At 40.2% G+C, this 12,777-nt stretch overlaps 1 protein-coding gene across 1 annotated transcript; it reads left to right on the forward strand.

The window, feature by feature from the left end:
- Positions 1 to 68: 68 nt before the first annotated feature.
- On the forward strand, positions 69 to 5,584 carry PTTG1 (PTTG1 regulator of sister chromatid separation, securin). The gene is made up of 7 exons (XM_067566563.1): positions 69 to 106; positions 425 to 489; positions 1,646 to 1,752; positions 2,413 to 2,591; positions 3,225 to 3,318; positions 4,539 to 4,691; positions 5,407 to 5,584. Exons 3-7 carry the CDS (start codon positions 1,665 to 1,667, stop codon positions 5,484 to 5,486), a joined length of 594 nt encoding a protein of 197 aa, XP_067422664.1. The 5' UTR covers positions 69 to 106; positions 425 to 489; positions 1,646 to 1,664; the 3' UTR covers positions 5,487 to 5,584.
- The last annotated feature ends 7,193 nt before the right edge of the window (positions 5,585 to 12,777 follow it).

The raw sequence follows: 12,777 nt of genomic DNA on the forward strand, positions 1-12,777 counted from the left end.
TCAAGCAGCCAATGGGAGAAGCGGTTGACGTTTAAAAACGGCTCCGCGAGTTACTTGCGCATAGTAGCGTGAGGCTCGGTGTGTTGGTGGCTACGTTACCCAGCTGGTGAGTGCGCTGGCGGGGGGCGTGCATCGCCTTCCCTTAGCTACGGGTTAGTCAGCCTGGGAGTGGTGCAGGGGCTCTGAGTTGTGGCTGTGTTTCTCTCAACGTGCGGCCACCTGCCTAGTGAGCTACTGCGCTGCGGGTAGCTGACATGAGCTCTCTCCCTGGAGGGGCTCAAGTAAGAGTGAGGGGGAGCAAGAGCTTGAGTTCGCTTTTTCTCCCCGCCTTCACTGAGTTAATCTCCGCTTCCCTGGGCGTGGAGTGGAGGCTAGAGCTCCTTCTGGACTGAGGCTGCGGCTAAGCTTTGTTTGCTCTCTACAGGTTTGTCTCCCCTGGGACTCGCATTGTTCTGGCTCCTGCTAGTGCCTCTTGGGGACTCTAGCCAGGTAAGTGCAGGCTGCTCTGAGAAAGAGAGTTCAGTGTCCATCTAACCCCTTCCTAGGTTCTTCAGCATAATCCCTTACAAATAACATCTTATCCTTGACAATGTTTCCTTAGTCGCATCCCCTGAGAGCACAAATTGCATCCTCTCATCCATTGTGGGTAAATGGGACAAGTACTACCTTGGCTGCTGTTCGGTGTGTCTTCCTCAATGTGCTGCTTCTGCTTCCTCTGTCCCCCTTCATATTTAACAAGATGCAGAATGCTAATGTTAGTGCTGGTTCTGTTACTGCCACTTCATTGCATGAGCTATGCTGGTGCAATAACACTAATTGGAGTTAACAGTCTTCCAGAAATGTTTTTTCCCTGTTCATTAGACTACCACAAGATTGAGGAAACAGACTTATCTTCTATTATCTCCTTAAGTTATACTAAAATTAGGTGTGCTAACCATAAGCACAAATGATGCCAGTATGGGATGTTTTCAGGCTGATGACCCTCTGAGGTTCTCTTGCCTTCAGCACTTGCAAAGCATCTAACTATGGAAAACTGCCTTTTTCTGATCCTCTAACATGATTGGGAGCTGATTGCAGGCTGGGAAATCATGTAATTAGGTTTCCAAACTTGACAGAGTGCCACTTCAGGCATTATAGTGGATACCTTTGTTCACCTATTAGCAAGACTACTTGAAAGTGCAAACTAACAGACTGCATTAAGATGTAATTAGTCAACTTGATTAATGTTAACTGGTAACTAGGAATAAACCTGTGTTCTGTAAAAGTAATCAAGATCGGGCAGTGAGACTTCGTACAATAGTATGTCATGCTTAAAGCTCCACAAAAATATAGTGCCCAAAATCAGGTATGGGCATGTAGATTACACTAACATATGCACATAACTTCAAATGCTACCTAACTGGAAGTTTTATAGTTAAATACATTTCTAAAGTACTCCTGAACAAAAGGGGGACAGGTCTCATTTAAACCAACTCTCCTAGGAAATTTCTAAAAGACAGCATGGTCATAAATGCTCCATTTAAGACAGAATCCTACAGTGCATGCTTGTAAAAGAAGAGGCAACAAAGCCATAACTGTCCTCAGTGCTTGTGTTTGCAGAGAACTTGGCAATAACTCAAACAAGTATATAACTTTTTTCTTGCAGTGGTCCTGTCACACTGAAGATGACCACCCTTATTTTCATAGACAAAGAGAATGAAGGAGATGTTGGTGCAGCTTCTAAGGATCGGCTAAGGTTGTCCTCCGCATCTTGTGAGTATACATCGCTATAGAAATTAAACTTTGAATCTGGGAACCAAAACAAGATGCCTAGTGAAATAAACCAGAGGTATGCTTGGTTCACTGTTTCTTCAGAAATTAAGAATAGCATGAACGTTGTGGCATAATTCAGTTTTGTAGACACCTGTCCTCAGAACCCCAGTTGAGTTACTCTTGCCTGTCCAATTCTCCCTTTTAAAGGGCCTGTGAAGGGCTCTGAACTCTGTTGCATATTAACTGCCTCTGTCCACGAGTTGGAATCTCCCTAGAAAAAGAAGCATTCAAGACTATGGCTTTGTTGGCCTGGCCCTAGTGTAGACACAAGTTATGCTAACAGAGGGAGTCTTTCTGGTGGTATAGGAACAGTACTTCACCCAAATAAAGCTAGCTGTGTCAATACTGTTGTCAGCATTGTTGTGTTAGTCTGGTTGTGGAATTTTTCTGTACCCCTGTCAAGTGTAGCTATACCAATATAAGTTGTGTGTAGACCAAGGTTCTGATTCTTAATTCTGTCTAGAAGCATTTGACTGCAGCTAGGTCATGTAATCCTCTAACTAGACAGGAAACTCAAAATAACTAAAGTAGCCTGTCTCAAGCACTTGCAAAGCTATGTACTGACTCATTCTAAGTAAAACTCTAAATTTCTCCCTGCAGCAAAAGTCTTATCTGACAGATCACAGGCCCAGACTCCACTTGTTGGAAGAACAGTTAGCGCAACTCCATGCATGTCTCAGTCTGTCAGAAAGGCTCTGGGAAATGTAAACCGGACTCTGGGAACCACAAACAAGAAGGAAACTCTGATACAGAAAAAACCAGTTTTGCCTGCCAAGAAAGTACGTAAATGTTTTTAGCAGGAACTGAACATGCTACTATAGCTCTCTTCCTAGCTAGGTCCTGGAAATAAGGGCAGAGGCTGGATATTGGTAAATAGTGTCTGAAGGCAGTAAAATGCCATGTTTATGGAAGTCCTAAGAGCCTATTACTAATAATCCAAAAATCTTCCCCAGATTGGAAGGAGCTGGTGTTGCCTTCTATGTGGAATACTAGTTTTTCTGGTACAAAAGCAGTTGGGAAGGAAATGATCCTAAAATCCCAAGTAATGGGATACAATATATTACTCTGGTTGAGGTCTACCTGATCAGCTAGATCCTGCCCCATCTGTCTGGCCTGTGTAAAATGAGCTGGTCTTGCTCATATCTAGTGAACTACATGTCGTCTGGCAGATATGGAGTCCACTGCCCTTTGCATCAGTATGTTCCTACAGTAACTACCAATCAAATGGGAACATTAATCTCTTATTAATAGCAAAACTAGCTAAGTGTTTTGCTCATGTGCACAAATTCTGGGATTCCATTCATTTCCAGAAACTGTTTCTGCACTTGTTAGCAAGTAAGGACTGCTGGATAGAGGAAGTACACTTTAGTCATCCTCCAGTAGTCATAACTTAATCATAAACTCTTTCTTAGGTTACTGGAAAGACCACTAAAGTGGAAAGCTGCAGTGTGGTCCCTGAAGAAGCCTATCCAGAAATTGAGAACTTCTTTCCCTACAATCCTCTAGGTGAGAACTAACTGATATAAATATAAGACTTTTGTCTTTAAACTCATCTTAGCCTCTTAAGTAGACTAAAAGGCCTTGACTTTCAGGCTAACCTTGCTGTCCATAGGAGGGTTTTAGCTGGGCTATTGTAGAACTAGCTTTGGGCGCTGCTTTTGAAACCCTTTAGCTGTTAATGCTTATTAGAACAAACATAAGGGAACCTGGGTAGAGATTGGACACTACCTCTGAAGTAGAGAGACCCTTCAAACATGAGAATGAGATCATGTTAAAAAAAAAAAACCCCAACTTGCTTATAGGGTTCCATGTCTTGTCACACAAAATATGAAAGGCATGCTAAAGTTTTCATGCCAGCTCTGAACCTTAATTTGTTCACTGGTGGTAGACGTTCATTACATTAAAATCTCTTACAGGCTGGGCACTGGATGGTGGGTCATGCCTCATGCTAAATTGTATTTAAATTCCATAATGAAACATCCCACAGCAATGTACTGCAAACACCAGTGAAAGTGTAGGCCTTTGGTGGGAAGGTGGACCTGACATTCTAGGTTCATAACTAAAATGTACTACCCTACATCTCACTGTATCTAAAATTCCAAATGTTGGGGTTTTAAATTGTCACTGTAGGTGCTTGATTACTAAAAGTGGTGTTCTTTCTAGTGTATTTGGGGGGGGAAAACACCTCAGTCCCTTGGGGGGGAAGGGGGAGAATCTCAATGCTCCCTTGAAGGTGGTAAAACCTTCTCAAGATAACATGCCCCTTCTGGGAAGCATATGCTCTATTTAATTTTGATAGTTACTTATTTCAAATAGAAACCCCTTGCTCTAGTTAAATCTCTTAAACACACTCATCCATGGATGTTTTTCAAATGCCAAGCAGCCTAATAAAAGGGGACCCCTTACTACCTCTGTCAGTTGCTACTCTAAATCTGCTAGATCAGGTAGATGTTCTAGTTCATAGAACATCACTTCAAGTTTTGTATTGCCTAATCAAGAGGCAAATGTATTGTCCAGTCTTTGCCTACATGATTCCATATGGTATCAAGATCTTAATACCTGCTATCTTGAATTATTGAGCAAAAATTCTTGTAGCATCTCACCGCCTATGAATTGTCAGCCTTTAACACATGTTCTGGTCTAAGGGCCTAGGCTTCTCATGAACAGCAGTCGGATGGAAAGTTGTACAGTTCTATCAGATTTGAAATAAATTTATCTCTGAACAGACTTTGAGAGTTTTGAAGTTCCTGAAGAACATAGACTAAGCCACATGTCCCTGACTGGAGTTCCTCTAGTGATACTTGACAAAAATAAACCTGACAGATGTGTAAACATGATCCCTTCACCTGTGAAGCTGTCACCAATGTCATGGGAATGTGGTAAGTAAAGCTTTGGCTGCATTTCAGTGCGACTTGTTTTGTTGTGATGGGTGCATGAAGGGATAGGGAACCTCTGGGTAACAACCCTTAACAGTTACTGAGACTCTACCCTACCAAAATACTTTAGTACTGATAAAACTAGTTCTGGGATACATAATCAAGCCTAGTCTTCATTCAAATGAATGATTGCCATATAATGTAGTCCCTTAGAAAACTACAAAACTAGATTTAAAAATCTAGGCCCCTTAGGTGTTATAGCTATGCCAACCTAATCTAGTCTACTGTGTAGACAGAGCTAAGTTGAGGAGAATTCAAGGAGGTGGATGGGGGAGACAACCATTTCTGTTGCTGTCAGCTGTAGCTACCTACTTGTGTCTTGCAAGCGAGCTACAGTGCCATATATATGTTGCTAGAATCCCTTTAGCATATAGATGGCCTTAGTGTAACAATTCCGTGATAACGGAGCAATCTAATTTCCTTAGCATAAGGCACCAGAATCAAGGTTTGTAGTTATAGTTCAAACAGACTAAATTGCACAAGACCACTTACAGACCATAGTTCTATTAATTCAAGAGAACTAAACCACTAGCTAAAGGATTTATTGCTTAGAAACATTAAATTGCCAACTTTTCAAATCCAGTAAATTCTGAGATCTGAAATGACTTAATGTGGGGTTTCAAGAGAAACTGACTTGCTCCCTTTTTAACTCTTCCAGACTTGCTACAATCGACTACCAACTTTCTCTCTACCTTGGATGAAATCATTGACTTGCCACCTTTGTGTCATGACTTTTAAAGAGAATTTTTGGAACTTTTTTTACTGAGCTCTGACTAACTTTGAATCTTTTTTGTATATCTTAATAATAAACTAAAGAATTAGACTAACTTGCATAACCTAAGGCTTGCGTCCAATCTATATAGAAACAATCCCACCTACCTATAGCAGAAAGGTAGTCTCCAGAAACAAGAGAGCAATGGATTGTTAGTCCAACAACACAGGACTGCAGCAAAATTACAGGTTTGCTCATTCAATTGAGCAATACCTGAAATTTTACCAAACCAGGCTCCTCTCTTAGCAAAGGAGAACTTTTAGCCAAAATCTCTACTTGAGTGCCTAAATTAACTTTGTTACTTAAGTGACTTTATTCCTGGGCTGTGGTGGGGACAGAGCAAACTGCTTACCAAAAGAAGTCACCTGGGCTAAAGACCTGAAGGTTACAGTGAAGGCAGTAGGAGCTATCTGCCAAGTTTAGAAACTGTCTTTAATAATTGCTGCATTTCATACTAGTCCATGCATTAAGCATCCAGTTTCTTGTTCTCTGTAGAAATACTAGCCAAAGCCAACTGGGTGAGCTGGGTGAAGTAAAGAAATGCATATATTTTTACCCTCTTCTCCCTAACTTTCCCTTGAAGAGCTGTGCTCAATTCTCCCTGCAGTGAATATCCAGCCTAATGGATTGGGAGTTGGGAAAGCCTGGGTTCATTCCTGACTCTCTGCCATGGGGCCTCCTGGGTGACTTTGAAGAAGTCATTTGACTTTTGTTCCTCAGTTTACTCGCCTCTAGTGATATGGAGCTTCAAAAAGCACTAACTGAGAGCTAGATATTAAGGCAACTGCACTACATAGAAATTCCATTATGGGAGCAGACCATGATCCATCTAGTCCAGTAATCTGCCTGAATAGGGGCCAGCACCAGACTTTTTATAGGAAAGTATGAAAACCCTTCAGTGAACAGATGCTGCATTGTTCCAGCCCATGTCCATCTCCGGGATGGAGACTAGATAAAACTAGCAGGCAATTCTCACACTGCTTTCCAAACCCTTAACTTACAAGAATAAGAACATCAGCTAAAAATGTCCAGTCACTTATGAAGTCCAGGTGGGTTCTTGGCCTCTACTTTCTGCATTACATAAAGAATTTCCTTCTATCTGTTCTGAATTGGTCACCTCTCATGCCCTTTTTTCTTTTTCTCCTTGCTGTTGCTTTAAAGAATGTCTAGCTTCCACTGGCTCTCCTCTACCTTCTTATATACATTTTCTATAGTCATCTCTCAATCTTCTCATGGTTCTGTGTTCAATCATTCTCATTACCCTTCTCTGGACCCCCTAATTCTGCAGTCTCATATTGAGATGCTGTGACCAGTACTATTCCAGATGAGATCCTAACCTTGTGATGCAGAAGATACTAAGCAAGTGCTGCTTCCTTTTAAAAAAAACAAAACCCTAATATTTGTAAAAAAAACATGGTGAGAGATGGACTCTGAGCTGCACTTAAGGCAAAGGCTGTAAATGACACCTCTTAGTACCAGCTACACAACCCAATGAAAACAATGACTTGATTCACAACATGGCTTTCTCCAATAACCATTTAAATTAAACTCCGGTGGCTAATTGGCATGGGGGAGATTGCAGCAATTAGTGAAATAACTGAGTATATCTACAACCGAAGCCAAACTGTCTTGCTATTAAAAGGGTTAAAAAGTAAAAAATTGTATAATAGTGATTGACACGCCTTTCTTCAGAACACAGGGAATGATAAAAGGAGTGGGCTGACTGCCCACCCACATTCTTTCTAGGAGAAGCAGTCTTAGAGGAGGGCTGTAGAAAGCTGACTTGAATCAAACAAGACTGCTTACTTGTCTGAGGAGCTCCTGCTGATGCTTGCTTTTTGGGGGGTCTTAGTATAGGTTCCCATGTTAAGTGGTAAGTCTAATTTGTTACTTTCACGCTTTTGTTAATTGTCATAAATGCCAATGTAATAGCTGGAGAGAGGTCCTCTGTATCCCTTAACTGAAATGGAAATGACCTATGTTCAGCAATAGGTAAATGACTGTAGTACTACCATCACTCTGCTTAAAAGAGAACAGATGACCTAGAGATACAAGGTACTATCACATCTGAGAAATGCAAGGCTTGGAGTTGAAGTGAAGAGAATAAGTGGGTAATTGGTTATGTTTGATTTCTCTGTGTGAAAATACCTTGTTAAAGGACCGAAAACAATCAAACTGGGCTGAGATCAAGTTTTAAGCAATTTATACAGTGAAATTCACACATTTGGTGTAGCTAATTCCTTTGCTTTTCCTGCTAGCTTGTCATATAAGCATTTCTTAAACTTATCCCAAGTATTATACTGAGCTGGCTTGCTTTATTCAATCTCAAATCCAAAACTAGTAATCATTCTTCGCTACAGTCTAATTATCTCATTTAGGGGTTGAACAGTTTTCTGCTACAATCTCCTGTAACATTTACTTGAAATGTATATGCAAATGTCATTTGCCCCTTTTAAATCCACAGTGTAAGGCTTATTGCCCTGTATAGAGTAAATGCTTATATGACTCAACTGTGCCTAGCCTCCGAAGTAGTAGGTTACCTGTCTGATAGCATTTGCCCAGTCAAAAGCTTTAACAACCCAGTATACCCTGCCTTAAATCAGTATTACATTTAACTTTTGTAGGTTTGGACAGTGACTATTTTGCATATGTCCCTATGACAAACAACTTTATTATAATTAGCCCGTTTTTTTATAGTCATAAACGATTTAGGCAATTCTTGGGGACCGTGTTTGATTTTAATTAGTTAGGTAACCTAGAGATGTTCCTTTTACTATTATCCCAATTTAAACCATACAAAGCTCAAATAATTAGATGAACATTACTTCTCCATCCCACTCCCTCTTCTGACCCTCCCCCGCAACTATAGCTGCTGCCAGGGAATAGAGCTGTAGCAGAGATGCTGAAAAAGAATATGGATTGAAACAGTGGGTTCAGCCCTTTTGTACCACTACCATACAGTGTTAAGGCCACAGGGTCAGTGTAATAACGAATATTGTGGTTTGCTCCAGTCACTCTTTGCAGCATGCTGGTAACAGATCCTGTAGGGCAGCAGAGTTCCTTAAAAGCCAACCAAAGAACTTGAAACTAGTGTTAGAAAATATAAAATCCATCACTGGGAGAAAAATGTAAAGGTGCCAGGCTGCTGCCTGACCTCTGTAGATGTGATTTTTTCCTTCTTTCTATAGCTTGACCAGAATCAGAGCTTCATAATCACCATCAGGTAGCAGAGTTTCTCTCCAGACGTTCCCATCTGAATAGGTCCCCAAGCAGTGACCCCAAAAAGCATCTTTATTTTGACCAAATCCAAAAAGGTTCAGTTGCATCAACAGTGGAACAGCTGATGGCAGTGGTAGGAATAAGAGAAATTGAAGTGTATCATTAGGATTTACATGTCTCACTCAATCCTGACATTGCCATATGTAGTAGAAATATGGCTGACATCGAAGTCTTTTGGTTTTAAGAGTTATCACCCTTTATCTCTTGTTCCATTGAGTTCTAAAACTTCTTACTAGTGTTTCCTCCTAAGTTAAGGAAAAGTGGTGATCAGCAGTTGACACTTACCTCATCACATAGATGCAAGACAAATATAGTCACAGCAAAGCCAGTGGATAGATACTGGCCATAGGATTTTGTCCAAGTTTTCCAGACATTTCAGGAACAATGGATTGTACAATAAAATCTACTAAACATTTAGGTTGTGGGAGATCCCTTTAAGATTTGTAACTGGAGTTTAAATGCACATTTTCAACAATTAGGAGCAACGTACAAGCAAAACCTCTTCAGTAGAATCACAGGTTGTCATAAAACTTTCACTATATCTTACTAAGAAAGGGTGTCCTAGATCGATATTGCATGTTCAACGGGATTCAGTATGTCACACTAATGCTTTACACTTACATAATTTCTTATAGCTGAGGAACTTAATCTGGTTAAACATTATTTTATCCTCACAAGACCCCTCTGAGATTTTTATTTCATTTTACAGATGACATACAGGCTTAAAGCGTTTGCTTCAGCCACACCCATTCCCTTGACATAACCTCCATGCAGAGATTTTTCTGGGTTCTTGTGTGGCATACAGCTCCCTTGTGTAATCTATTTGTGACAACACGGAGGCCCCAGGAAATCATGAATTGGGCTTATTTTTTTAAGTTGCAGGATGCACTTAATACTTATGTTTACATTTTCAAATCACTACACTAATAACAAAAGTTACTCTTCCTCCCTTTGCCTTTCCTCTAAATTAAGAGAGAAGCAAGTATCACTTTCTAAGAAAAGGAAAGTAGAAGCTCAGACTGTAACATGCCCATGACTACAAATCACAATCCGTGTCTGAGACAGCATTAAAACCCAGGTCTTTTGATTTCCATTTTTGCCAGTACTCCTCTATCCTTCCCCTGAATCCTGAGTGGGGCAAAGCGACAATAGAAAATTCCAGGTATGCCTGTCTATGAATTATTACCTTATGATGATCAGCATTGATGAATATTTTCACAGATTTGTAAGTCCTGTAGAATATGACGCTTGTGACTGAAGTTTATTGTGTTGAACAGACTCAGTGAGTTAAGAATTGATTGAAAAATTACCTGCTGATGTTGCTAGGGGTGAGTGCAGTGCAAAGTCACCGAATATCCCAAGTTTTGTAGAGGATAAAAATAAGGCTGAGGTTCTTTGGCAAGTTGTTAGCACTTTCCTGATATTGGAAACAATGGGTGGTGATAGATCCCACGTCAAAACTTGTGATGTGCATTATTCTACACCCACCAAAAGGGCTATAATGCAAAAAATCACACCAGATATATTTGTAATGAAAGGCAGATTGTAGCATAGTAATAGGGCAGAGAGAGTATACCTATTTATAACAATTCTCATGATGCAATAGATCTGTTCCAGTAGAGAAAGCAAATGTATTTGGGTAACTAAAATAAGACACTGCAAAGGCACTCTAAAATTTGTCAAACACAGAACATCTGACTACTATGACCTTTTCTAGGAAGAAGGGTAAGGATGTCCAAGAGGTTGAGAGAGCTACTGAGTATATAACAGCTATGTTTGCCTGTACAGTTCCAGTAGCGTCCAGGTCATCGTTCTAAGAATCTCATATCTAGAGGATGAAAGTCACTATAGAAAAATTGTTTTGTCCTTACAACAGTATATCTATAGGCATTAAGATACAGTAGGACCTCAGAGTTATGAACTGACCGGTCAATCTCACACCTCATTTGGAACTGGAAGTACGCAATCAGGCAGCAGAGATTTAAAAAAAAAAAAAAAGCAAACAGTATAATACTGTGTTAAACTACTAAAAAAAAAGTTAAAAAAATGTGACAAGGTAAAGGAAACTGTTCTGTCCTTATTTCATTTAAAGTAACATGGTTAAAAGCACTATTTTTCTTCTGCGTAGTAAAGTTCCAAAGCTGTATTAAGTCAATATGCAGCTGTAAACTTTTGAAAGAACAACCATAATGTTTTGTTCAGAATTAAGAATATTTCAGATTTATGAACAACCTCCAATCCTGAGGTGTTCATAACTCTGAGGTTCTACTGTATCTGAAGAGTTAAATTTAAAACATGAACAGATATGTTTTCCTCTGTAACTCCTCCAATCTGCATTAGCAGATTGATCTCCTGAAGCCAAGATACCTTTTAAAAACTCTGCTCTCCTGGGACAAAGTTGGTAAGGAAATAAGGAATGAATCCTCCTAATCAGGACTAGTCTGTGACTTGGATGACATGCTTGCACAGTAAAAATCTCCTTTACACACTCCTTAATAAACTATGCCATCCTTGGGCCTTGACACGCAGGAATAAGCAAGTGCTGCATATATTTACTTATTCTCTTCCTGGCAGAGGTGGTTATGGAGGAATGGATAATTGCGGGGGGTGGAGCCTTTGTTCCCACCCCATTTCTACTCACTGACCAGCACATCTGAGCCAGTGCAGCTGTATTGCAATGGATAGCAAATAACTACCCCACACCTGTAGCAAGGGGGAAGTAAAGAGGAAATTGATTCAGAGGGGTGGCTTCAGGGACAACTAGTGGGGTAGTACAGTTCACACATCATCCTTTGCTCATGGCTGTGCCTAAAGGCATAAGTTAACTCACAGTGAAAGCAGAAACTGCCAGGGTAGGTGGACAGAGAAACTTTTAGTTAGCCAGTCTCATTCTTTCAATGAGTTAGCTGAAAACATAAGTGTGTGTCAATGAATTTTCTATAGGCAGATCCTTTAATATTGTCAGAGTTTCCAACCAATGCCCAACAGAGACACTTTTCCTAATGTTCTCTCATGAAAGGACTCCCGCCCTGGGAATAACTTTGAACGGGGATTTCAAAGGAAGGTGAGCACAAGTCACAAGTGTATACTGTATACCCTGGGAGCAACTAGACAAAAGGCATCAAAACTGATTGTCGAATACAGATAGCAAGAAAAATGAGAAATCTCTAGAGAAACCGCACAACAGCCAAGACCCCTGCCCAAGGGAGCTTCTACGTTTGAATGTTTGCTAACCAGGTCTATTGTGATTCATATGTCTATTGGATTATTTTAAACTAGCAAGAGTTATTTTAGGCTGGGATTGTCTAAGGGACCTAAAAAAGTCAGGATCCCAGCTACCACTGAAATTCAACATCTCTTGCCACTTTACAATAATACGTCATAGTAAATGTCCTTGTGTTTACCTATTTAGATCATTTTAAATGAATGGATCATTTGCTTTGTGAGTTGTTAGTCTGTTGTATTAAAGAACAGTTCGTCTCCAAAAAGTAGCACTGTGATAATGGCAGTGTGGGGTGGAATGTTCACTGGGTGTCGGTGAATCCATTTCTGCACTTTTCAAAGGTGGGTAAACATTGTTATCCCCATTTTACAGAGACACAGAGAATTGTGTCAAAACACATGTAAATGAGCTAGTTTTCAATGGGTTTGTTCAGGTGTGACTGAGGTTATAATATGACCTGCAGAGCCTTATTACTGGTGATGAGCTCTCTCTGAGGAGATAAAAAAGCTTGACTTTCATATCCCATCAGCCTTTACCTGTAAATTGATCAATATGTGATGTGGCATCTCTAATTTTCAAAGAAGAACCTTTTAAAATGTTCATCTTACAAACATACATCTAACACATCTGCCCTTGGAAAGCTAAGTGTATTTTATGGAAGTTTTTTATTGACACTCTGAAATGGGTTTTGGACCTAATAGATCAGAGTGGTTTTCTTTCTTTAGAAAACTGGGCCCATTTAGATCGGTCATCTC

Source organism: Emydura macquarii, unplaced genomic scaffold, assembly GCF_026122565.2.
Source record: "Emydura macquarii macquarii isolate MOO-44397 ecotype Brisbane River unplaced genomic scaffold, CSIRO-AGI_Emac_v2 contig_2768, whole genome shotgun sequence".
Taxonomy (NCBI): Eukaryota; Metazoa; Chordata; order Testudines; family Chelidae; genus Emydura; species Emydura macquarii.